General features: G+C 34.9%; 1 protein-coding gene across 3 annotated transcripts in view; it reads right to left on the reverse strand.

Annotated features, from left to right (window-relative positions):
- Positions 1–24,169, reverse strand: part of LOC145689307 (PC-esterase domain-containing protein 1A-like) — a 110,738-nt gene extending 86,569 nt beyond the window's left edge. The window contains exons 1-3 of one of the 3 annotated variants that reach the window (XM_081763448.1): positions 24,049–24,169; positions 12,723–12,816; positions 2,630–2,709 (exon numbers count right to left, since the gene is read on the reverse strand). In XM_081763448.1, the coding sequence (XP_081619574.1) occupies positions 2,630–2,709; positions 12,723–12,798 (156 nt within the window). In that variant the 5' untranslated portion in view covers positions 12,799–12,816; positions 24,049–24,169. Of the gene's footprint in view, positions 1–2,629; positions 2,710–12,722; positions 12,817–23,754; positions 23,947–23,987 lie in introns of those variants that run through there. The other 2 variants (XM_081763451.1, XM_081763452.1) reach the window with 2 other exon arrangements.
- Positions 24,170–27,291: the final 3,122 nt, after the last annotated feature.

Raw genomic sequence — 27,291 nt, forward strand, 5'->3', positions numbered from 1 at the left:
CAAATTATACTGTAGCTCTAGAATAACTAGTCACACGGATACATCATGAAATTCAACAACTTGTTTGTGCCACGGCAACAAATGAGCGTTTTCTTCTAATTTTATTGAATTTTCAAATATAAGAGCAACATTTCGAGCTTATAATTCAAAGCCCGCTGCAAAACAAAGTCAAGGATATCTTAAAATCTGCTCTAGCTCGCCACATAATCCGAAACAATCTAAACCTTCCGAGGTTCTTCAATCGAAAATGATTTACGTTTCTTTTACCAATGCTCCCGATCATATCTAGTAACCTTTGATCCAGCAATGCAAATCTGGACATGAATTATCCAAACTCCAGTCATATAAAATAAAAATTATCATATCCTATATAAAATATACACCAGCGGTTTTCTTACTGAGACAACATATTGCATACGAACTTCAACTTTTGCAATCTGAACCACCTCTAGTATTTATGAAGTGGATCCGTCTCTGTGAAAGACACCAAATATTCGAAATTTGTAAATTCGAAGCTCAAGTATGACCTCAGCTCACACATTGCCTTTATAATTTGATATTTAGAAATCCAACCTCCAGTTGTCAAAATGTAAGACCTCTCTCTTTCGATTTCACTGATTCTTGAAAGGACAGTATTAAGACTCTCAACCAATCGCCATTATAGAAACTGAACATTTCAATCAAACTCTAACAATAAGCGGACTAGTTTATATCTATTAAAGCATCAGTGATAACGTCTTTCCCCATCTTTGATGAAAGTAATGTCTAGTGTTGCTCCTGCTTAGTGGAGACAGAATATATAATCACCTATTTATTTAACTGAAGAACTTTCTCAAAATTATGATATTCTAGCGTTTATACAGTGTTATAGTACTACAGTGCTCCATTTAATATCAAAAATAATATAGTGTTTCAAGTGATTAATGAGTAGTGATCAGTGTTACCAGTACATTTTGTGTATATTCTCCACTCCATCGAAAAAATAATCCTCAAGACTATTTGTCCTCACCTGGGGTTGCAATATCTCCTCATATTGGAAGTGAACAGCACGTGTCTTATATTGATAAACAAAGCCACATGCTTCAACGTCCCCCCTTTGCAAGCAGACGACGGATATCATCACCGATGGAACACAAAGAGAACCGCCTGCGACACCCCTAGACGAGCACTAAGAAGATTATCTGTATAAGCGGACGTTGCAAGCCGGAAGATATCAGTTTTCAACTGGAAACTCCTAACCTAATATCTCTAACGCACCATGCAACAAACTGGTGACTCTCAACCCCAGTTCTGTGCTGCAACGAGCGAGAGGTATCCTAACTTTTCCCCCGTGCTGCAACAGGCAGGAGGAATCCCAGATCCCAGTGCTACGGACAGGGTCATTCTTAATCGTCAACCTCGACCTCCGCGATGCAACGGGCAGGAGTTTTTATTTATTTTTTTCCCCTTGTACTTAACTTTGAGAAACTCTTAGACTTGAAGATATAACTTGTTTTGTCATCCTTTCGTATAATAAACTGTACAAAATACTTCTATAGTTGTCATAATAAAAGGTGAGTGACAAAAACACTCGCGTACTGTTTCTTCTACTAAATATTACAATATATTAAGAGTCAACTGACATTACTTCATTAATGAAATCACGAAGACGTACACATAAAGCTGATAAAAACACACAAAATATTGAATTTTCCAAAGTTCTTTTACTGAAGTTCTACGGATACTATTTCGCTTTGTGTTTCGTAAATTTGCTTATGCAGACATTCCCCAAGTACATAAATTCATACTAACGTACGAAATTTTCGCTGTAAGTAAAACTTACGAACGGTAATTACATCTGCAAAAAAATGAAATGAAATCTTTAAGTTTTACGTCCCACGGTTATGCCGGTTAGGCTAAAGGAGACGGTGATGATGAGTGATGAATGAAATGGTGGAATGAAGAAAGTGGGAGGAAACGGGAGAACCCCGAGAAAACCCACGCACACGGTGTTTGTCCACCACAAAGTTCACTTGGCGGGGCGGGGGCTGGGATCGAACCCGGGACCCCAAGCACAAGAGGTGAACGCTCTACCACTGAGCCACCGCGGCCCCTGTAATTACATCTGCATTTGAAAACATGTACGTTGATGACCCTGGTAATTAAATATTGTTGAACTGTTATTAATTAATTAATTTATTATTATTTTTAACCATCGACGTTGTAAGAATGTAAGGTTCTGTGCTCTATTTATAAAACATTATGTAATTTAATATTTGCATTGCAGTATTGTTAGTACTTTCTCGATCTTTTTCTACGTGTTTATGGTAGATCTTAGGTTAGTAAAAATTTGATTTGCGCAAAGAGCCCTGAAATGATCTATTTACGTAAGTCGAGGAATCTATATTAGAAAATGATCTGAATTCTTCATAGTGCTATTCTTACCTTTTTACCTATTATTCATACCCGTTCACCTACAGATATTCAAGGAGTTGATATGTACGGAACATTTGCTTTTCTGGACTGGTTGTTCCCTTTCAGTCCTCATGTAAAGTTAAATTTTAACCATATAAATCCATCGCAGTATTTTTTAGATAACACAACTCTACCAAACTAATATAGCAGTTAAGATATTCATGAAAACGCTTACCTTGCTTTTTAAACTTGCTGCATCAACCACAGAGTTCTTTTGCACTAGCCACACAAGATCCTTATACATTGCCCGAACATCTAACGATGACATGAAATTATTTTAAAACGCTTAAATAAAATTAAAATATTCAAAGAAACAAAGCAAAAGTAACATAAATAATTAGTTATTTTAAAATGAACAAGGAATGTAAACTCTCAGCACATGCAATGGCAAGTACATAATATTTTCAAAAAATAATAAGTAAATAAGTAAAATATAAAGGTAACCATGAAAGTTCTGTCGCTTTTTATGGAGGTCTGTGTTCAATCAACCCTCACACCATGAGGTAGAATTCGAAAATGGAGATAAGGCGAAGGTCAATTGTTGGTGTGGGTATAGCCAACGTACTACCTGGTTGTGGCAGTTCAGTTCCACCGTGAACTTGCGTAAGGACAGATTGAACATGGGACTTCCACAGCGCGTCATAAGGGCGTGTATGCTATAGGAGTTCAAACTGGGGTCAAACGCCACTGCAGCGGGGCGGAAGACATGCCAGGCTTTTGGTGAGGATGTCGTGACTACGCGGACAATGTAGCAGTGGTTTAACAACGGTGACGAAACACTCGAAGGCGCACCACGTGCCGGAACACCAACACATGTACAAAATGAAAATCTTGAGGTAGCAATTGGGACGAACAGTGGCCAGACATGTGAGGAACTAGGACTACAATTCAGTGTGAGTGAATAAACCATTCGGCAGCACTTCCATCAACTTAGGAAGCACTACAAATTGGGTCAATGGGTCCCACATGATTTGACTCCGGGCCAAAAGGCGACGCGAGCAGACACCTGTGTTTCTTTGCTGTCGTCTGAGGAAAGAGCTATTTCTAGACAGTGTTGACATGTGATGAGAAGTGGGTTCTGTACGAAGCTCCACGGCGCCGTCATCATTGGTTAGCTTCCCATGAACCGGTTCCAGAACAGCCGAAATCAGCACTGCACCAGATTAAAATCCTCCTGTATGTTTCGTGGACTGCTCGTGACATCGTGCATCGGGAACTGCTACCAGCTGGTCAGAACATCAATGCAAACTGGGTATTGTCAGCAGTTAAAAAAAAAAACTGGAGCCAGCACTTCCGAATCGAAAAAGGGGTTCTCCTGTTATAGAACAATAAGCCCCACGTGGCTAGAATGACCCGGGACACCATTCTATGCCTTGTATGAGAAACACTATTGCATCCGCTATATTCCCCAGACATTGCACGTCCGATAATCACCTGTTCCATTCCTTGGACACTCATCTTAGAGGACTCCAGTTCAACTCCGTAGTAGAGGTGCAAAATGCACTTGATACCTTCTTCGCTTTAGCCCAGCAAGTTCTACCGCGATGGAATCCATGGCCTTCCAGAACGTTGGCAGAAAGTCGTCGATGCTGATGGGGACTATTTTTGATCTTCCAGGTACGTCTTAGGTGAAAAAGCGACGTAACTTTCTTGATTATCTTTACAAATTAAAAAGAAAAAAATGGAAATCGCATTGCCCGATACCTACCTTATGTGCTCTCCTCATCCTCCAAATTTTTGGAATTTGCTTCATTTTTTATCTTATTTATTTAAATTTTCAAGGTAAATATAAACGAAGAAAGCAAAGTCATATGCTTGTAGTAACATTGCCTTCCATTTTTGTTATAATTTTCTGATAAGCTGTGGGAGACTGAGCTGCTGGAACGCTTTACAATTAAGTAAATCATTTTTAAAGGCCGATAGATGAGATACTTGAAGCATAAAGGTTGAAGAAATAATAAGATTTTCAATATCCTCAGCACACTTACATTAGTCACTTGTATAGTTTATTCTTGATTGGTAGAGATAACAAATTATGTTATGTTATCTGTGATTTCAGTTGAAATAGTAGTCTGAAGAAGGAAGTGATATACTTCCGAAACTGTTACATTTATCGTTAATTTATAATAAAGAATACAGACAGCCTTGTAAGAAAGTTATGTTTAATTTATGTTTAAGATGGACACAAGGCCTTTTTATAAAAATATCTAAGATTTTATTTGACTGAAATTATGTTATGTTACGTAATATTACAATCTTTTATCCGTATGTAAAAGGATTTTTTGTTCTGTCGAAATAGATTCGTATATATATATTTCTTTCTATTTACGTAACACCTGAACCTTCTTAATATTATGCTTCGTGGTTTCTAAGTGTTTTGATAAGCCTCAAACTGCAGTATTGGCATCCTTAGAGTCTTATATATGTTCTTTAATCTGTGTACCAATGTTTTACTTCGTCAAGCCTATATAGTATTATCACAACCGTATTTTACAATGTAAACTCAGAATATAATTATGGTCCAGAAAGTAATTCTTACAAATTAACAGGTTACTTGTATGAAATATGGGTCATTCTCAGAAAAATCAGGAATTTATGTATAGTTTTTTTTTTTTTTTTTTTTTTTTATGAAAATTAAAGTTTAAAAATTAATTTAATATTAAAAATCCTGAATGTAACTGATAGCAAACATATGAATTGAAAATTGAGACAAACATATTTTATATATTGTTCAAATGTTGTTCACAGAGTGTGATTTGTCACGTCTGTGGACTGTTACTACTCACTGTTTTGTTTATTTCCATGTTTATATTTCACATATTAACACAAACCTAAGTCGTTAGCATACATTTTTGGATTGAAGAAACATTTTGAAAACGTTTTTCCAGAGCATAAAGTTAAACTTAGTTTTCATGCTCATTGAATTTCAGGGTTAATGGCTGTAACCACAGGAATATGTCACATCTGTGGCCAAAAAAATAAAGTGTCAATAAATACTTCCATACTGTATATACCTTGTAAACAGCCCTCAGACAGCCATTTAGTTCACAGAAACATAAGGATATGTAAGTTTTGCCATTTTTCTTTCTACATTAAATATTGTGGACATTTTTGTATCAGTGTAAAGATTACCGCATCACATCTGTGGTGCAAATATATTTTAAATAATAAGGTAAATTCGTAAAATAATTCAATGAATTAATAGTGTTAGGTGTAAAGGCTTTGATGACCAACAAATACACAGCATAACCTCAGAAAGCACATCGTCTAAAATAAGGGAATGTAAGTTTTATCACGTCTGTGGACATCACATCCGTGGACACAGCCTGTCCATGGACGTGACACTGCGTCTATGAAAGTAGCAACATACCATTGCGGCTGAAATGTAAAAAGTTTAATAGCTAACATATTTAAGACAAAATATTTTGTTGCAAACCAGAAACTAACAGCAATTATAGCCTATGAAGGCATAATTCAAAAACAAGAATTTAGGAATGTTACAAAATATAAAGTCTATAAAAGATTGCAATCTTGGCCAAAAATTAGTCTTTGGATCAGATTAGTTTTTGGTCACAAAATTTTTGAACAGCCCCTAAATCGAGTTTCCGTATTTTTTACGGAATAAGCACATCATACTGAGTTAAGTGAAAGGCCTAGTTTGGGTTTGGCTACACTATATGTAGTTCTCTACATACAGTATAAGGCGTATAAGAAAATTTTTGTCGAGCTTCTTCGTGGCTAAGCGGTTAGCGTATGGATCTTTGGCGTGGGAGACCCGAGTTCGATCCCGACGGGAGCTCATGTGGTTCGGATTCCACGTTAATCAGTAGGTCCCGTCTCATATAGCTTCACTGCTAAAAGCGATGTTGAACCCCAAATCAACTCAACTCATAATTTTTGCCTGAAATATATTGGATCTTGGATCAGGGGCCACAAAATTTTTGAACGGCCCTTAGATCGACTTTTCGTATTTTCTACGGAATAAGCAAATAATACCGAGTTAAGTGATAGTTTGGGTTTAGCTCAGATATAAGACATACAATATTTTTTTTTTTACTGAAATGTATTGGATCTTTTGACCCAAAAAAGTGATTCAAGCAGCACCGACACTGTGTGGCCAATCTTGAATTGTAAAGTCATGTTTATGCCTACATACTACTGATACATGTATATAAATACGGCTGAAAAATATCAGATTTTCCACACAGTGGAGGTGTTAAAATTTTTGCCACCATCATGTCACACATCGGGTGTGTGAAATTTCCAGCTTTGGATTGAAAAGCTTAATCTGACCAAATTTTCATAATAGGTTTTACCATATGGGAGGAAGTGACAAAAATCATGTTGGCAAACAATAGTCCAACACTGATTAATGATTTTGCAGAAGTAGTTAAGTACGAGCAATGGGTTAAAAAAAAATCTCGACACTAAAGATGGAACTCGAATCATACAAAAGACATACAAAGAGATAATCACCTGTACTAAGCGTGAACTGGTTTTGAAGTTTACTATGCTTCTTGAACAGTATAGGCAACATGTAGCCAACATTAAATATCAGTGTCATGTTACAAGCAGTATTAAGAAGTCCTTGGCTGATGAAGTTTTTGCACATGAATTCTCAGAAAATTATTAATGTAAATATAGCGAAAAGGTCCAATCCGTACAATTTGGAGGTTGTAGGTAGCAGGTTACACTATACTGTTGTCATATACTACAAAACTGCAACAGAAGAATCCGTCCAACACAAGTCAATATGTACTTTGTCTGAAAGCACACGACATAATTCTGTAGCAATATGTACACACCTGTAACCTGTATTTGCAGCAATCAAGAAAGAAGTACCTAATCTCCCGAAAGTGCACTTTCTGAGTGATGGACCCAGTATTCAATACAGGAATAAGAACATGTCTTACTTGGCCGGTACTTTCATAGCAAAGGAACTGGAGGTTGGCAGCCTTCATTGACATTATTCGAAGCGACATGAGAAAGGGGCTTCCGATGGTATAGGTGGGTGTATCAAAAGGTTTGCAGACAATATTGTGAGTCATGGCAAAGACATTCCGAATATCGATGCTCTTGTCTCAGCATTGGAAGAAAACAGCACCATTGATATTCACAGAATCAATTTAGAGAAGATAGAGGGTTTGGATAGACTTCTCCGAAGTGATCTACAGACTTTCAAAGTAACTATCCAAAGAGGAGAAAGTACACGAGATCATATGGAGTAAGAACAACAGGATCAATATTCAGGCAAGACGACTATCCTGTATGCAGTGCGATGCTGGACAAACTTGCTTTCACTATGGGATTGGACAAGTAAAAATTAATGATGCAAATTGTATGTTTTTTACTCCTCTTTACAGAAGATAATTAGTACTAGGTATTTTATCCCTCTCTATTCTTAGTATCCTGCATGCATATAGATTATTAGCTGCCTTTAGATGTTTGTTATTTTCTTCTTCCATTTTTCTCATAATTTATTAGCTACTTAATAACTACAAGTGATTAACTGATTTCCTTAATGAACAGTAGATATTGCAAATTTGAAGCACTCAAAGGTGCAGGAGGTCTACTCCGATGAGGAAGATGATCAAGGACCATCAGAGACCATTACACCTAACAGCTATGAAGTCGTTGAGTTTAAATCTGACAGGAACCTTGTACAGCATTATGTTACTATGGTAGAAAGAGTAGATTCTGAGGGAGAGCTAAGTGTCAATTTAATGAGGAAATCGACTGGAGCTGACAAATTTATTTTTCCTGAAAATGCAAATGTGGAAACTGTTGACAAAAGTGCTGTAGCTAAAGTATTAGCGCAGCTTCATATAAATAAATACCATCAGTAAATCTTTACAGAGGCCGTTACCAAGTTCAAAAATATGTACTGAAATTATTTTTGTTACTACTTTTTTGGTCACTGCAAAATAGGCCGTGAATACTTTTGAGGATATGATTTCTTATTGTTTAGCAGTTTTATTTCGTTTTTTTTTTTTTTCTCTCCTAGGTTTTTGTAAAATTACATTAGGCCATATTCATATGTTATAGGTTTATGAAAAATAGTTTTCTACATGTATGCTAGACCTACGAAGTCCATTTTATATAGTCTAAATACTCTTGTTTACTCTTTGTGTCATGTCTGTGGCTTATATAGTTACAGTTGTAGAGCAAATTATCACATCCGTGGATCAGGTCGTCACGTCTGTGGACATTATTATTATTATTTTTTTTTTCAAAAATTATTGAAGTTACATGTTTGATCTGAACCACTATTCCAGTGTTATTACTTAAGCTAAGACCTACCTTGAAATCAAGTTTCAACGAGTTTGAATAAATTGTAATTTTAAAAATATCTGGAATGAAATTCCTGATTTTTCTGAGAATGGCCCATATACGAATCCACTAGATGATTTGAAATTATATGCTTTAAAATTCTGTAGTTAAAAAAAATAAATAAATAAAAAAAATAATAATAAAAAAAAAAGAAACAGATATATTCGGGATTGTGAGGCTTAACACTTATCGTATTAAACACAAAAGTAAGCAATCCTCCTCTGATCTTTATACCTAAAACTTTAAACTCGAATTTGTAGACAAAATACGTGATACTTGATAAGAAAGAAAAATGAAACACTTCTGTGCTTTGCTTTCTTCTGTTCTTCTACATAATATAAATTCAGTATATAATGAATCACTGTATTGACAGTTTCTCGTACTTGTACTACAGTAAATTCGATATTTCCATTTTTTAAAATTGAATTGAGTGATTAAAATTCGCAAATGAAGTGGAAAAGAAATACGTAAAATATGAACCGCATTCTTAAGGAAGCAAAACTGTCAATATCTGTATACAGTATGCGACAAAAGATGGCATTATTACGTACAGTTTTCTATAAAATATATTTTCTTTGCACGTTAACTGTACAATAAGCTCTTTCTGCTGACCTCTTTATTTTTCTGTTTTCTTAAATATGAACTGGAATTTTAATGATCTGATTTTACTGATTCTGTTTTAAGTCTATTATACGTCCCTTACTTTTTCAAAATAAATTTACATTATATATATATAGGGGCTAGAATCGAACCAGAGATCCTTCACGTCAGAGATAAGCGCTCTATGCCACCTAATTTTAATATTTTATCAGTAAAACATATAAATCTATCCTTAAAACAACCTATCTCCTAATGCACATACCTCAAAAAAGTTCATAATTACTATCTACTTTTAACATAAAATGTTCCATAATGGTCTAACATAAATAAAACGAAGTCTAATTTCTCAGTTTCTTTAGAAATTGTTTCAATTACATTATTAATTAGGTATATGGATTAAATCATTTCGATACCTCTGGAAACAGAAGAAAAACCAACGAAACAGTTTTTACAAATGCTCACTTCCATAAAACTTAGTTGTGAAATTTACACTAAGAAACCGTGAAATGTTTGGTAGAGTATCTATTTCTTTCAGTAACTAACTGTCAATCTTGTTACTGCTAATAAAAGTTAGGTTTCTATGATGTCACTTTGATTCAATGGCGAATCCTAAGAGGAGTACGTGGAGTTAAAATTTGTAAGAACCATTGAGTATTACGAGCCTCCTCACACCAGAATATATAAACCCCTTATTAAAATAAGCGGATACGTCCCCCAGTGCTTTTGAAATTTCCCGCTTTATGGGGGAAAGGAGGCGAACATTTTCAATATATTTTACGACACATTTCAGTTTTAAGAAGAAAAGGGGAAAAATTCCAAAATTGTTTTTGCCTCATCGAAGTTGACGTGTTACTGTTGTTTATGATCGCACCATAGGAAAACGGATGATCCGTTTGAAATTAATTTTGGAACATACTTAGTACCCACCTCAAGCTGGGTTTTTATCATGTCACTTTGATTAAAGAGGGTATCCTAAGGGAATAGCGAGTACAAAATTTATGCCGAAAATATCATCTTATGGGGAATATAATATCCTAAAGGAAAAAAAAGGGGGTTCAAATTACATTCCACAAACCTGTTCTCCCCGTGCGAAAAACGCACATTTCAGCTAGCCCAACATATTCTCTCTTTAGTCAGTGGATTCTAATAATCCGATTTTCATCCACCTGGTATTGGTCTAGTTGGCGTTAAGTCTATGGAGCCGAACAGTTGACAGTGATCCAGACGGACTAGTCTACAAAGTCTTGTTTTACTATCATTCTACGGAAAACCACGAAATGCTTAATATCTCATTTTGCCTTAACAAAGTAATTTGTTCATATATATATATTAATGTTGGAGCAACAAGTACTGAATTTAATCTGAAAACTCTAAAGGAACGTGTTTGCATGTGTTGACAAGTCACTTAAGAGAATGATTTGATTGCTTTCTTAAATTACCCACTGCGTTTAGACATTCCTCGCGGATGTAGTAAATTGAATTGTTATCCGAATTCCAAAAACAAAACAAAACTTGTAAGGATACCATATCTTTAAAAATTATCTTTATTAATTGTTATTTTTACTTGTAATATCCTTTTTTCAGTAATGTTATATGAATATGCTTAAAGTGCAGACAAATCTAATACAAGACACTTGTTTGTGCATCTAATCGATACCTCCTTTTTGTCTTCCCAATATATTCAATTACATGCTCAACTGAGTCCATATATTTTTTTTTTTTAATTTCTTTTTGTAATTTTGTAACGTAACATATATTTAGTCAGATATTTTCGGCTTTATAAGCGCATTTATATACTTGATAAAGATCCTTTTTACTTTATATGCAGGAGCACAATCATGAGATAGTTTTTTAGAATACCTTAATAGTTATACAATTATATAGTTACTTTCCTGTGCTTCCTTTATACAGTATTTAACGAAGATGATACATCGTAACAGCGTCATCTGCACCAGACAGGAAAAGATACTTGTACACAGATATTGACAGTTATTCTTCGTTGACCATCTGGATGCATTTTGTATTATCCCGTTTCCTCAATTTCCCGAATTGTAAAAACTTTCTCAAATCCTTCGAATAAGAACCGTATACTAAAATCTACTATTTCACAACAGCATGTTTTAGTGCAAATTGTTAACAAGGATTGCAAGATATTTCGAACGTAAAAGTAAATATAATATTTTTTTTCATTAACGCTTCACAACACATTCTGTGTACATAATGAAACCGTAGTTATTACCTAAATATTTTAATACCACAAAAATGCGTATTAAAAAAAAAAAAAAAAAAAAAAAAATCGTCAAGTTAACTTCACAACTATTTTCTTTACTTACACATGAAACAGAAATACATGAGAATACACGAACTATTATACAGTGTGTCCGTAAAGTTTCGCAACCCAAAGTTTGACTGCGTATATCTTTATACCTTTTGAACCAAGAACGATAAAGACGTGAGACTTTTTTTTTTTTTTTTTGTAAGCGATGAGTAATTGTTTTATCGCAAAATTTGCATAAAAACTCAGGTTATCAGTTATGTGCAAATTCTCATTGCTTATCATTAATTAATCTAAAACACTCCTGTTGCAGTAATATTAAGCAGGAGCCGCGTTTCTGTAATAAAAAAATACGGACTTAGATTGAATAGCCTTTTTAGATGGCAACACTGCATCAACTTTGTCATATTTTCACAGCAATGGATAAATGTTGCTGCATGCTGCACATATACACAAGCATTCGCCCGCAGGAAAGCAGTTTTTTGCAACGAATATTGATTTTCTTCCGTTTGTACATTTTTTATTTTACACTTTTGGTACTTTATTCCGTTACTACACAAAAACGTTACAAATTCGAACATTGGTAACAATCTCGAAAATATCTACACAGAACACGTTTATATTTATTTCAAGTCTCAGGTCTTTATCGTTCTCGTTCAAAAGACATACGCAATCAAACTTTGGGTTGCGCAACTTTACGGACACACTGTATTTGTTAAAAAAAAAAAAAAAATCCATGATGCTATGATTTATGTATGTTGTTTTCAGAACGTTACAGGTAAGTTTAACCGTATTAGAAATGTTTCTCCATTATATAATGAAAGCCATGAGATGTCATTAAAACAGCAGTGTGTTTATGTAAATAATTAAGCAGCTGACGAATGTAAGAGTTCCCATTGAAAATTTCCGCATTAGTAAATATTTAAATAGTATAGTAAGTATTTCTGTTAATAGAGAACACACAAAATTACAACTGTTTCAAGCATTAAGTTTTAAAGCTACACTACAAATAATACAACATAAAAGCATGCCAAAAATTTTAAAAAGCCAATGCAATGCTTACTTGAATCTCCTAAAAAAAGAATATTTTTATCCTTGAGCAAATGTTTCACGTCATTTGTCAGAAAAATGTCGGCCATTATTTTCTCATGCGTTTACTGAAAGAAAATACAAAATACATTAGCACACTTAATACTAGATAAATAGATACTATTGTACTTAGCGTTCAACTAGAGATTCCAGATCTACATCTACTCTATATAGGTTGTTACAGCTAGTAATATTTTCAGTCAAGTATTAAACATAATATTCAAGCTCTCAGTACTTTCATAAATTTATACGTTTTGAAAATTTTAAAGCCAATCCTGTACTTTAAAGGAGATTAATATATGGCGAGCATCCTTTACTTGGAAAATTTAGAGTACAAAACGAAAGAGGATTTGTTCAAACTCTTTCCAAAATATTACGCAAAGAAACAGAAAATTATGAGAAATTGCTGGCGGAATGAAACGAATAGAATAATCACTCCATCACAATCCAAGTTCGTTACCAGATCAAGCCAGTAAATTATGTAGACGTATGTTTAACTTTTATATACTATATTGGAAGTACCTGAAGGAAATTTAGGTATTCCTTATATTTTCTTGTACTATTATTAGCATTCTATTAGGAGAAATATCATTAACTTTTTCTAAACTTAACACTATTAACAGTAGCGCTCAGAAAACAGACAGGAAAACTGAAAATTTAGAAAAATGGAAAGGGTGGAACTTTACTTTTTAAAAAAACTTACTATATTTAAATATGATAGTAAGATTTAGTTGTTCAAGGGTTCTTTTAATATTCTATACATCGTCAGTTTGCTCCAGGCAAATGAAAATTAGGACGACGAATATTTTAGTTTTTATGACGAATATGAACTTAGTATTTCTTAATGGTTATTCAGCTGAAATTCTATACAAATTAATGGAGTTTATATTGATCTACATAAATATAGGCTAGAAGACAGTAGTATCAGTGTGGACATACGCAAATCAAAATGAACGGTAGTTACACTATTATCTTAAGCAAAATACGAAATGAAAACACTAATAGAGATACAGAAGGTTCATCCGTCTATGTGTGTCCGATTTTAAACCTTTACCCTCGCTCACAGAATTAACCGATCCGAGTGATTCAAACAGCAGAAGAAAGTCAAAGGCCTCTAGTATCGCGTGTATATGGTGTGTGTAGCATGACTCCTAAGGTGAATCGGTTTTGGAAAGGCTACATCGTAGCACTTTTCCATGCCAAGTTTTCCGTGACAGATTCAAAAACAATGCAGGGAAAATGGATGCGCACTGGAGTCAACCATCATCAAGAACACAATTAATCGACACAAACACAACATCCCAACATTTTGTTATCCACAAAGGGGAGTAGAAAGTGAGCGTGTACTGCGGTGACTCCATTCGAAGCTCAGAAGTTGAGTCCAACGACCCTGCAGGAAATTCCTCATACTCAACGTGCGATGACAAAGATCGATTGCACGTGGCACAGTGAACTGTGAACTGCAATCTACGTGGCAAATTAAAGCTCCGGATAGTGTTTAAAAGTCGTGGACATGTTCTTACTGTGGCCCATCGGAGCGGCAGAAAGAACTACTGCAGAAGCCTCTACGAACGCTTTCTGTCTGGAGAAAAATTTAAATTTGTTGCTACACTCGATGAAGCATGGATTTTTCTATTCTATCAGATTGTAGTAAAATTCGAGCTGCAAAACACAAAAAAACCGTCCTGACTTCATTCGTCAGTGCAAAGCAAGTTCCTCGAAGGGATTTCTCGTTGCCGCGAGATACTATGAACGCAAGTTTAAGATTCGGCAGATGCCTAAAAATTGCAAAATCAACTCCGCATTTAATCGGTAACATTTCCTCACACCACTTTATACAGAAGATCTGTTCCGTTTGTATGGAAATGCAATAAATCAAATCTGTGTGCACATGGATAAGATCTCATAACATACATCCCGTTATATGCAGAATTTCTGTAACAGATGACGGCATACAGAGGCATCCAGACTATTTCCTTCCAGGACATGCCAATTAAGTCATCTGATGCCAATCCTACGGATTTTTGCTGGTTTGGCCTTTTCAAAAGAGCACTTTCATCTCGTCGTGTCACCACTGTCCATGGTTTGCCAGGAGGAAGATTCCTATTCATGTACTTCAACGGGGCTTTCTACAATAGAAGTTACAGTGCAGGGCTATTGCCAAGACACATGGTGCTCATATCGAGGGCAACCGATGATGGTTCCGTAGTTTTTCCTAAAGTAGGTGGGATGTCAAAATCAGAAATATAGATGGATCAACCTTCTGTACTTAGCTTTCAAGCCTTGAATGGTTCATCGACAGTGTGTGACGAGAAGAGAAAAACAAGAACAACGCTGAGAAAGAAGTCAATTTCACGGTTAGCAATTTTGAATGTTATAACAGAAAACCTAATTCAGTTAATGCAGGAGTAGGATTTCAGAATAGAGGAGGGAAAAACGATACACGAAAAATACTTGGATGGGAGCCGGTAAATAAGTAAAGGTGTAAATAAACAAGGTTGAAATAATGAGAATCTTCGAAAAATCAGGAATTACAAAACAAGGAATACTGTAATAATAATACAATGAAACCTCTAAATAAGTGACATAGATGAGGCATGCTTCTTTGTAAATGAGAGGTGTCCGTTACAGAATTTTCACAAATGTAATTACTCACAGCTCATGTGGTTATTGTTTGCAGTGTACAGTAAAATACTTTAATATCGAAATCATGTGTGAAGTGCTCGAATTACTGGTGAAAGTTTCGAAACATGGTGAAAAAAGAAATATTCCACATTGGCATTTCATTGTAAAAGAAACATTGGCATTGTATTGTTTGTTTCTTTATTTTTTGCAACCTCGATGGAAAGGGGAGTGAATGAGTCAGAGAAAGGAAACTCTGCACAGAATTCTTGGGCACACAGCACTTCATGATTATTTTTACTTACTAAAGATTTCCTACGAAAGCAATATGTTATGGACAGAGAAAAGAAGAATTTTACGTTAAACCTGCAACTGTTGTGTGTGGCGATTTATTAGGTCATTGATTTATGTTAGATATTTTGTAGGGAGGGGATTTTCACTCTACTTTACCGCAAAGTATTCTCTGTGCTAAATACGTATGAACTGGGAACATTTCTGTCCGCTATGAAGAGGTTTCTAAAGCTATAGAAGGTAAAGAAGACTCTCCAGATCTGTAAACGGGAATATTACTATAATAATAATGTTGGTCCTGCTACCGTTACCATTATTATTGATGTCCAAGCTCATGATCGGTTGACAGAATGGAAACATACGAAGTGATTTCCACCTCTTAGGTAGACAAAGGTAGATTAGTTTGGATAAAACATGCTCAAATAAAACATTTTTTACGTTACTATTCTTTGTATGGGAAAATATGTAAGTAGTTCCACTGAACATCGTAAACGCTGATCATGAAAAAAAGATGAGATACAACTTATCGAACGTTCAGAATACGCGACAAAATACAATACTAACCTGCATGTGCTGCTGTTCATTATAAAGATAGCATTAAAGACTTTGGTACACTTCTGGTCACAAAACTCAGACTGCCTTCCAGAAAGTACATCGGAGAAAGATCCTAGATCTTTATAAATTCCCTCAGGTCTGACTAATTTTTCCTGTAATTTTATAACTAACATGGTTGGAAATTGAACGATAATATTACTGTATATATGCCGTAATTTGGATGTCTGTATGATCATACTACTACTATACTAAAAATATGGTAATTTTGAGTCGTAAAATTGATACGTGATTCATATTTTAAATCTAAAACCAATAAAAAAAGTGAGCGGGCAGTAGAAGCAATATTATAATTACGAATAGTCTATGATGAATAATAGTCTGTTTTGCATGTTTCGTTAACTATTTTACTGGCAACACGAGTATTCCCATAACATGCCTTTGTTTGGTGACCTCCTTTGGAGACATCAAAAACACATCGAAATCAGTATAATGCAAGAAGTAATATTTGAAAACATTATACTATTTTCTGGTAACATATGTCCAAAAGAGTTGAAGAATTCAAGAAATAAAGCAAAATCTTATTTACTTGCATGGATACGTAAATTGCCAGCCGCTGGACTTCAATACGGGTGCGATTGATCTGGACATGCTAGTGTTATCATGCCACTTTGATTAGAGAGTATACTCTAGGGGGATATCATGTTCCAAAAATTACGACGAAAGTAGAGTATCTTATGGATTTTTGTCATTATATTTTCACTGAAATGCGTATCCTAATGTGGAAAGATACTCAAGTATTTTCCATAAACAAATTCCTTTGTGCGAGGAGTGAGCATTTGGACTCGTATTTATGAAATTAGTTTCAGATCAAGCTCTGAAGACAAATTAAACAGGAACCAATTAACAATAAAACTGGGACAATGAATTTCGATAGAAGACGGTTAAGGTGTATATTTCAATAAATGCTATCCCGGCCTTCACGAATTGGGCCTTGTGGTGGACTAAAACCGTATGCGTGGGTTTTCTCATGGTTCTCCCGTTCCCCCCTCCCCTATTTTCACCATTCTATCACTTTGTTCACTATTATCATCCTCCTTTAGCCTAGGTGCATAATCGATGAAGATAAAATAAATAAAAGAGCTACTATTTCAGTATTCGCATGGTGCACTGATTAAAAAAGTTCATTAAACGGTGAATTAGGATTGCTGGTCGCAGGTTTCGAGCTGAGAACCTACCTATTGCGAAGAAACGTCCCTCTACTCCTGGCTATTCTGTATTTGAAATCTCCATTTCCAATAACCAGATTATGTAGGTGAGTTCCTTACAACATGAACTATCACAGAGATTCCAACCTGAGATTCTCGCATAAAGCCAAAGGGACCATTTTGAAATTGAGAGCGAGTAATTAAATTTCTTCGGTGTGTACCATTAAAAAAAAAGAACATAGGTAAGTACAACCATTCTTTGGAAAATATTGCTGTGATCCATTCAATTCACGTAAGAAACCAAACAACAGAGGTTTGAGAGAAAGAAAACTTGAACATTTGTCATTTTATCAGTGATTCTTATTTGGGTGCACTTCGTGGAAAATCAATGTTCTAATTATTATTTTTAAAAAAGTGTTTTGAAAACACAATCAACAGACAATGACAGTCTTTCTCGAGAAAACTACATTTTACGTACAGAAGCCGTAGAACAACTGGGTGGATTCTGCTTGCTTCATTTTGGGACTATTCCTGCTTCTAAAATAAGGAAGGTGAGTAATGGAAAGAGATAAATAGTTATTGAGGCAAAAGTAGTAAATCCTGTGAAAAATTAGGAAAGAATTTAAAATCGTGTTTTGACTACCCTCACATTAATTCTGCGCTTGAGGAACAGCTAACGGAGTCATTAAACGCCAACTATTTTGAATTTGTTAATAAACTGGAAGAAAATTGTTCGTCAGCATCTAAAAATGACATCTTTAAAATTAGGCAAAAGAAGAGAGTGAAGAAACTACTGAGGAAGTAAAACAATTTTTTGAAAGCGATGAAAATAGTACAATATGTATGAAAAAAAATTGCACTATAGTGATTATTGATAGAATCAAAGTAACTGAACGAAAGTTTAGTTCTAACAAATCTTTTCGAACTTGATGTGGCTCATCCAGAACGTAAAATAGATCAATCTAAATACTGTGACTTACGCCCCAAATGGTGTAATTTATTTTGGCTGGGGCATCAAGTAAGTACAGTGTGTGTTTATCACCAAAATGTTAATTGATGGTGTAAATCTCAATACTGATTATAAAGAGTTATTTGATTTATTGGTGTATGTAACACTAAAAATTGTGATTGTATGATGAGTTTGTGTGGAAAGTGTCCAGACAACATAGAATTTAAGCAAAGAGCGACAACAGACTAAGTTGAAATGGTGACAATCGTGAAACCACAAGGATATTTTTGAATCACCAAGTGAAAAAACTAGGAAGCCCGAAAAATAACCATTATGTTTCCAAAATTCAAGGTAACTGTTTGAAAGATAAAATAGAAAGTCTTTTGACGGAATACTAATCTTGGTTTATTTGGGAAGGTTCTAGAACACAGCACCCCCCACCCTCTATACGTTAGTAACTAGGTTGGTTCCTTTCTGTACCAAAGTTTAATATTCAATTCACATAGTATTGCCGAGCGAGCGTGAGCGAGTGAAGGCGGGTTAGAGCCCCACAGGGCACGTTGTTTTCTGCCTTTATTACAGCTAAATGGGAAGGGGGACCTGTGTTCTAGAACCTTGCCGTTTATTTTGCTACGAATTTTACTTTTGTTGAAATTAAATGGCCAAGCAACTGTGCATCCATTTGTTTCATATTTTAAAGATAACAGTAAAATCCAAAGTCATTCTCTTTCCAATTTAAGTGATTATATAGAACATGGCATACAAGTTCCTTATACATTTTAGACTCATGTAAATTATTTATTTATTTATTTATTTATTGAACAATTTCCCAGATACAGCATAGCTTTGCCATTTTACACAGGGACATGCTAACAAAAGAAAGAAAAAAAACAAGACAACAATAACAACAACACAGAAAAAAAGAGTGTAAAAGTAAAACTATTCCGTCAAAGCTCGTTTAATTGCTGTTTCAAACACTGGGTAGCTCGAAAAAATGTCCACATTAGTTGTTCCTTGATTATAACTGTTTGGTATTCTATAAAGAAGAGACCTCTGTATAACAGCCAACCTAGGACGGGCAAGATGGAATAGGTGGGTATTCCGAGTGATGCGGGAAGGGACACGTAAGGATAGTTCCTGAAGTAATATTTCCGATCTTAAGGTTCCATTAACTATTTTATGTAGATATTTCAGGTCAGAGATAATTCTGCGTACTTCAGGAGTCTGAATATTAAGATGTCGCAAGAGCTCCTTCTTAGATAATATTCGAAGTGCAGGAACACGGAATCGGACTATAGCAATGAAGAAATTGAGAACAGAATCAAGTCTGGAGAGATGTGTAGGTGCTGCCATGGCCCATATGGGAGAGCAGTATTCGATCTTGGGCGCTATTAAAGTCTTATAAAAAGTTGCTAGTGAAGAAACAGTGCGTAGTTCGGCGAATCGATAAAGAAGTCCCAACATGCGCATTGAATTCTTTAGTATTGAGGAGATGTGGTCAGAGAAGGTGAGTTTTGAATCAAAGATGACACCAAGATCGTTATGACTAGCAGAATGTGTGATAGGGGAATCGTTGATATGGTATGTGGAGGGAACAGGATACTTTTTCAAAGTAATAGTAATACTGTCACATTTCTTACTGTTGAGTTTCAAGTGCCACATTTCACACCAGCCTGTAAGGTAATTTATGTCTTCCTGTAGAGCAATTGTGTCATGGAGACAGGATATTTCTCTGTATAACTTTATAATTATGTAAGAGTTTACCTAAAGTTGAAAGAATTATATTATTATTTTCGGTTGGAAATGGCAGCCAATACAAGAATAGAAAAAAAAAATAAAACATTTATAACAGGGCTGGCTGGTTAAAACCAGCTGTTTAAAAAAAAAAAAAAAAAACAAGTTTAAACCAAAACGAAAAATGTTCGTAAAAGTGTAAGTGTTCGTAAAGTCTTGATGAACACACATTTGTGGGTTATCACGTTTCACTCCCGTATATTATTCGTATTATGTTCAGACCTAAATTCCCCATTTATAACTCAAAGAGATTATGCTACAAAAGCAACTTTTGTTCTTTTTATAACTTTATGAATGTTTCTTTTATGATTCTTTTATAGTTTATTATTATTGTTATGCAATTGCAATCAAAGAAAAATTCTAAATATTGTTTCGTTTTAATAGTTTTTACTGTTGGTAAAATACATCGAAGTGCAGTACTTTGGGGGGGGGGGGGGAAGAGGGTCATACAAAATCCCACCAGAGGCATTTATTGAAATGAGAAGTCAGAGACATAGGATGTGATGATGTCAAATTTAAAAAAGATATTTTTTTGTTGTGTCTATTTTTATTATTTTTTGGCGGACCTACATTTTCAGAAGACTGAAATTCTGCACACTCGTTCAGTGCACCCTTAGTATTTTTCAGATGATTTCAGATCTCTGCGTGAAAACAGGGGAATCCAGAGGGGCAAAAATGGATATTTTTAACAAAAAATAGCTTTCTTCGCGACTTTTCCGTCTAAGATGGAGACGTATGAATAATACCACTGGAAGGTTGTTCTATTCTGAAGAGAATGATGTACGAACCATAATCTTAGGATAAATAGGGATGTCTCAGGAAACTGTTACCTGAGATCCTGTTTTATACCGGAATCTGGGATATTTGGGGATATTATTTTTCATGGGCTTACTTTTGCATCAAGAAGTTTGAAATTTTGGATACTCATTCACTACATCCCTTAGTATTTTTCAGATTTGTTTCAGATCTTTGCCTTTAAAGAGAGGCGATACAGAGGGATAAAAAAAAAGGGGGGGGGATATTTCTTAACAGAAAATCCCTTTTTTCATAATTTTCTAGCCCCAGATTGCCTACACGATGGAGACATTTAAATGTTACCGTTTGAAAGTCTGTTTTATTGTGAAGAGAATAATGTACAAATCACGATTCTAGGATAAATGGGGATGTCTGAGGAAATTTCTGTATTACATCCGGGTCATCTGGGGTATTGTGGGGATGTTCTTAGCTTATTGTTAAATATTCTTCCCGCCCTTACTATTCAAGATAGAAGCTTGAAATTTTGTACACACATTTAGTACACCCTTAGTATTTCCCAGTTCATTTTGAGGTCTGTGCGTTAACACAGGAGAGTCCAGTGGGAATCAATATTTGAAAAAAAAAAAAAAAAAAAATCCCGACTTCTCAAAATTTTCCGCTTCAGGGACATGATAGGGAAAATGTGAATGTTACCGTTTTAAAGGCTGTTCTATTCTGAAGAGAAAGAGGTATGAACCATGATCCTACAGGGTCTCTACTATAATTCCAAAATGAAATTTTGTGACTTTTTCGTGACCTTTTCTTTACCAAATAATAAAATTTCCTAATATTTTCAAGAGCAAATTTGGGTGCGAATTAGGCCGAATTTTCATCCATGCGATTAAAACATACTTTGCTTCCGATTTGGTAGCGTCTAAAGCCGACCATAGACATTTTTAGTGAACTTTGACGTTTTATAGAACAAAATTTTTTAATCTGTATTTACACTTGAACAGTTAAAAAAAATCGTGACCCAAAAGCTAAATTTCGTGACTTTCATGACCATTTTCTGATTTCGTGACCGATAGACACCCTGTCCTAGGATAAATAGGGATGATGACTGAAAATTTATAATTTACAAAAAAACATAATTTAAAATTGTTAAGAAACATTGTTTGGGATTGATATAGGTTAACGATTGGGGATTAATTCAAATTTCAACCCCAATACTTTCAATTAAATGACAATACTAATTCGTAATACTTTTTCTTCAGTTCGCGACTTGTATTATACGAGGAGAAAGATTTGATTTAAATCAAAAAGATCGATTTAAATAAAAAAATCATCAAAAATGCTTTTTTTTAAAAAAATCAAGATTTTTTTTAAAAAAATCATGATTTTTTCCCACCCTGTTACAAACAAATGATAATGGCATGTCTATGATAGACAGTGATGGTTGGCAGAGGTTGAACAACTCAGTTTGGAGAACAATGATGTGTACGTACGATTTTACCATCCTACAGGACCTAGATCGTCATTTAAGAATCCGGCTAGGTGTCTATTAAAAATATTTTAAGAAATATATCACCTTTGAACTTACAACAACAGGCAGACCACACAACTTTTCACAAACCTCTCTGAAGAAATACGCATGCTTCTCAACAGTCATTCAGGTAATAATAATAATAATAATAATAATAATAATAATAATAATAATAATAATAAGCAAGCTTTTCTCAATTTTGTAACTAAGATTAATAGGTTAATACTTTCCATTATTTCTTTTTTTACTGATGAGTTCTGAATTTCTTTTTATTTCAAGAGGATCCTTGTTAATGTGCAGTAACTTGCAAAAGTAAACAGAGTTCTCACCTTTTAACATTTAAAATTTTGTTTTTACTACACGAGAAATTCTAAAAATTCATTAAGAGATGTCGTCCATCGGCTTACTTTGTAAAACTTTTAGTCTTTTATAACGTGATGTAATTTTCAGTAATTTATTCCGAAGTCTCAAACGGGAGAGAGACGAAAAGTCATTTTACTATTGTACAGATCTTGACCTATTTCTTGGAATAGCTATTACGCTAGTTTTATGAGAGGTCCTAGGTTCAATTAAAGGATAAAGCAATCAGAAGCAAAGGTTTTCTTCAGTGCCAACAAGCAAATGAGGAAATGATACATATACATAAGGTGCAGGGTGAGATGTTCCAAAAGGTGCAAACTGAGCGTAAGGAAACTAATGCTTAGTGTTCTTGCTTCGGCGATTCCGGTCGTCAGCCATCCTAACAGATTTTCCCTTGTTTCACCAACTAGATCCTATTCCTGCACCATGTCAATCTAGTCAGTCGTTATTTGGGATGTTTCAAATTAGACCTGTGTTTTAGAACCTTCCCCGAATGATCCTCCTACTTAAATGGCTTATCCACGTCTTTTGTCATATGTTTCTCGACTAGAATTTTTAATGGATCCTGCATGAACTTTCCATGCAAGCAACACCCTCTTCTCCTCATTTTAAGACTCCTCGGTCTGATTAATCATCCAATATTCAGGAAATTCTAGTTATCGAGAACTTATATAAACCCTCCAATTCTTTGTTTATTCTTGCAACAAATAATTATCTTGTCCCCGAAAATTCATGGCTCGTTCTCTATGGGTTAGCAACATTCACATTCGTACTTTATCAGAATGGAATTATGCTTTTACTATACGAAAATAAATTAAAAGGCTACCAAAACTTTACAAAATCGTACCGTCGGTTACCGGTAATATTTCTATAAAACATGTAAATTATGAATAGACAAAGATTAAAATACAATCAGCATTCAATATCTTTCTTATCCCCATACTGCACTTACTTTCATCTATCAATTCAATGTAACACTGACAGGACATGCTATATTAATAACTTCCAACATAAGCAGAATACTAAACACATCTTTGTAAACCATGGTGTACTATATTTCATTGTCATATGAATAAATAATTCTATTTTTTTGTAGTACCGAGAAAATAAATTTCCTCATGTTGATTGAACATGTATTAACATGTCCAAGATACATTTCCATTATATTATCTTTTATGTATTCACCTGCTCAATAATATAACATAAAAAGCATTCAAAATATTACTATAATAAAAGAAATAGTTACTTCAGACTTAGTTACAATCGTAATTCTAATTATCTTCTTCCTTCGACACTTCACAGAAATTCTTTTCGATCATAAGTCTCAAATTTCGCGCCAGAGTTGCCAGCTACATCACATAATGAAGTTACTCAGCATCTTGTAGTGTATGTCTTTCTCTGCTTACTTGAGGACAGGAGGTTTAGGACGTACTATTTAATGTTTATACTCTAAAATCTTCTCTTATATTTAAGAAAACTATTAAACATCTTTTACAAAGTGCAAATTCTACCAACATGACTGAGAATTATTCTCGAATATTAAATATACGTCAAAACCAATTGAAGCTATATTTACATGGCGAATGTGAACCAGTATGCCCGATATTTCGAGAATGTGAAATAACATTTTAAAACTGCATAAGATTTTTTTTGTTCGAAAATTCATCTCTTACCGCTTTATGCAGAATCGTTTTGACGTAAGATTAGCGTAATACTAAAAGCTTGACTACTACAGAAAACATATGTTAGTCGAACTCTTTAGTATGGCACTAATCACGCGTCAGAACGTCTCTGCATAAGGCCCTTAGGCTCTTCATTCTCTTTCAGTAATGTTATAGAAAAGATTGCCTAGTACTGTACAAACATGGATGCCGATTTTAGCTCGAACCTTTGCTTGAATATCTGACAACGAAACAAATTTACTTAAGTCTTCCCCCCTTCCCCCCGAAGTTCTGCAGGAATCTGGGCCAGTGTGTTTCCGGTATCCTGCGAAGTTTTTTGCCAATTGAGACTTACATAGGAGCAGTTGGCATATTCCGTACCAGTTTACATCAATTCAACGCAAAATTTTGTGATTTAGCTTGAGATAATCGTCTTACCAGTTATAGTAATGAGACTTTCACAGTATTTGCGTTACAATGTTGTACGCAGAAGTTTCCATAAACAAGTGTGTAATGATACCATTGGGCCAATGCATTTTCCGTGTGCCTTTAAGGAGTAACTCTTTGTAGAGGGTATATGCTTGAGCCTTGGTACTGCACAGATAACTTTCACAGTCTTTGCCTTGATTACGTAAAATAAACTTACGCTATGTTTCTGTTTTCTTATTTTTCTTATTTTTTTTTTTAAGAACTCTTTAACTAAACCGCTATACAATAAGAAAATGACAAACATTAACTAATGCAGCGGTTTCCTACTGATACGTCGCACAGTACCATAGGATGTGTCGCGAAATTTTAGAATTTAAAAAGCATGAAGCATTGATCAATTTTGAAATAGATTATACCAGTGATCGCCTCCAGTGGCAGCAACAATGCTCGCTACTACATATAGTCACTATTTCAGGGAATCTTATAGCCTTAATGTTATAATTTATATTGCTATTAACAAAATATCAAGTTTTTCGTGATGTCGTGAGTGTTCAATAACGTGTGTCGTTCGTCAAAAAGGTTGGAAACCACTCAACTTACGTATTTGTAACTGTTAAGTAGTCATCCCTCTTTTGAATATGTCAAATGTAGTACCAATACCTTACGATAGAGAATTGTGTTCCCAGTACCGTCCAGAAGGAATAAGATTAATGCAACCATGTTAAAGACTACGTTCATTTTGAGGACATTTTATGACAATTGTTGCAAAGAAGAAAGAAAATTGGGATGTAGAAAGTATGAAAAAAGTTATTCATGCCGTGTTATCAGAAATATACAACATGAGTCTGTATGGTATGTTTTACACCATTGTGCATATTATAACGCAGTCTCATATTATAAATGGCCTCATTCCGTATTGGTTTGCATCAAATGATGTAAATTTGCTTTTTAGTTTGCGATATTCGATATCACATACTGATTTTGCCGTGGTCACTCGGATTAACTGTCTTTAAGTTGGCCACATGACTTCTGACGCACGGCGTCAGTAACTCCAATTTTCGATTTGGAATTATCTTTCCTCCCCAAGAATGTTATAAGATAGTTATATTGTATATACGGTGCCATACGTGCTATGTTATGCTCAGGCCGGTTGCCAGGATAAAAATGTAAGCAGGGGTTGGTAGAAGCTAGGAGGGCCGACCCAACCATATTATAGTTCATTTGGAAGCCTACTGTGAAAATTTTAGGGAGCAGTAAAAATTTAGGGGGCCCACCGTAGCACCTTCGTGGATACGAGCGTCCTCATGCTACATAACATTCTTGTTTCTCCCTAATTTTTTCATGCAATCATCAGGAAGATTTAAACGCATATTTTGCATTGCGATTGGCGAATTTCGCAAAGTCTGATACGGAATGAAGCCTTGGATTTCCAAGTCTGAGAAATTTTATTTGCTACTAAGCACGTACATGATTGAATAGTATATCGTGTTCGTCCACTCAGCCCTACAAAACTATATCTACCTACAGGATCGAAAGATTTTCCTCACATCTTATCTGTGGCATGTTGATAAACTTTATATGAATTTACGTCACCTTACTCACAAGTAAACCTTACGTTTGGGGGAATCGAGTTGCTGACTGAGACAGATATGAGAAAGTAGTACTAAATGGGGTCAGTATTTCAGTGAAGTTGTAGGTGCGAAGCTCCAGGGGTTTAGGAGATACAACTACCAGAACATCACATGGAAGTACAGAATAGTCTTCATACAGTTGGAGGTAAAAGCCCTGTAAGACCTTTTGTAACGACAAAAGGTGAATAACAAATATATGGGTACATATTAGGACTAGGGGGAAGTCATATAGTAAGGGTATACCTGACGGCGGCCATCTTGAAATCCGCCATTTTGAATTAAGGTTAAGTTTTTAAAATAGGGATAGGGTCATGTGATACGTGATTTAAGGCGGAAATTTAATCAGAAGGACAATGGGGATGTTAATTTTGATTTACACACAATTGGTAAAAAGTTACAGGGAAATTAAATATTGTTGCAGCGAGAAATAGATGTGAACAGGATACAAGAAATACAACGAAATGGCGTGCAAGTACAGCATCAAACAACTAACATTGTAATGCCACCATTGTATTTCTGATTAACTTCTAGCTCGAAGTCATCTATTGCATTACTCTATTCCCATTTAATTTTGTGCTGGTTAATGATAAAGCAAAAATGGTTATACCGTTGGATTTATGGTAAAACTTGCTATTAATAAGATGTCACTGTTATGCGTTTTGTTTTAAACTTTTGTCTGATTCAAAATGACGGATTTGAACATGGCCGCCATCAAGGCAACTCTTACCATAGACCTAATATTTATCCACCTGCTTTTTATTTAATTAT

Source organism: Thermobia domestica, chromosome 1 (genome assembly GCF_964235325.1).
Source record: "Thermobia domestica chromosome 1, izTheDome1.hap1.1, whole genome shotgun sequence".
NCBI lineage: Eukaryota > Metazoa > Arthropoda > Insecta > Zygentoma > Lepismatidae > Thermobia > Thermobia domestica.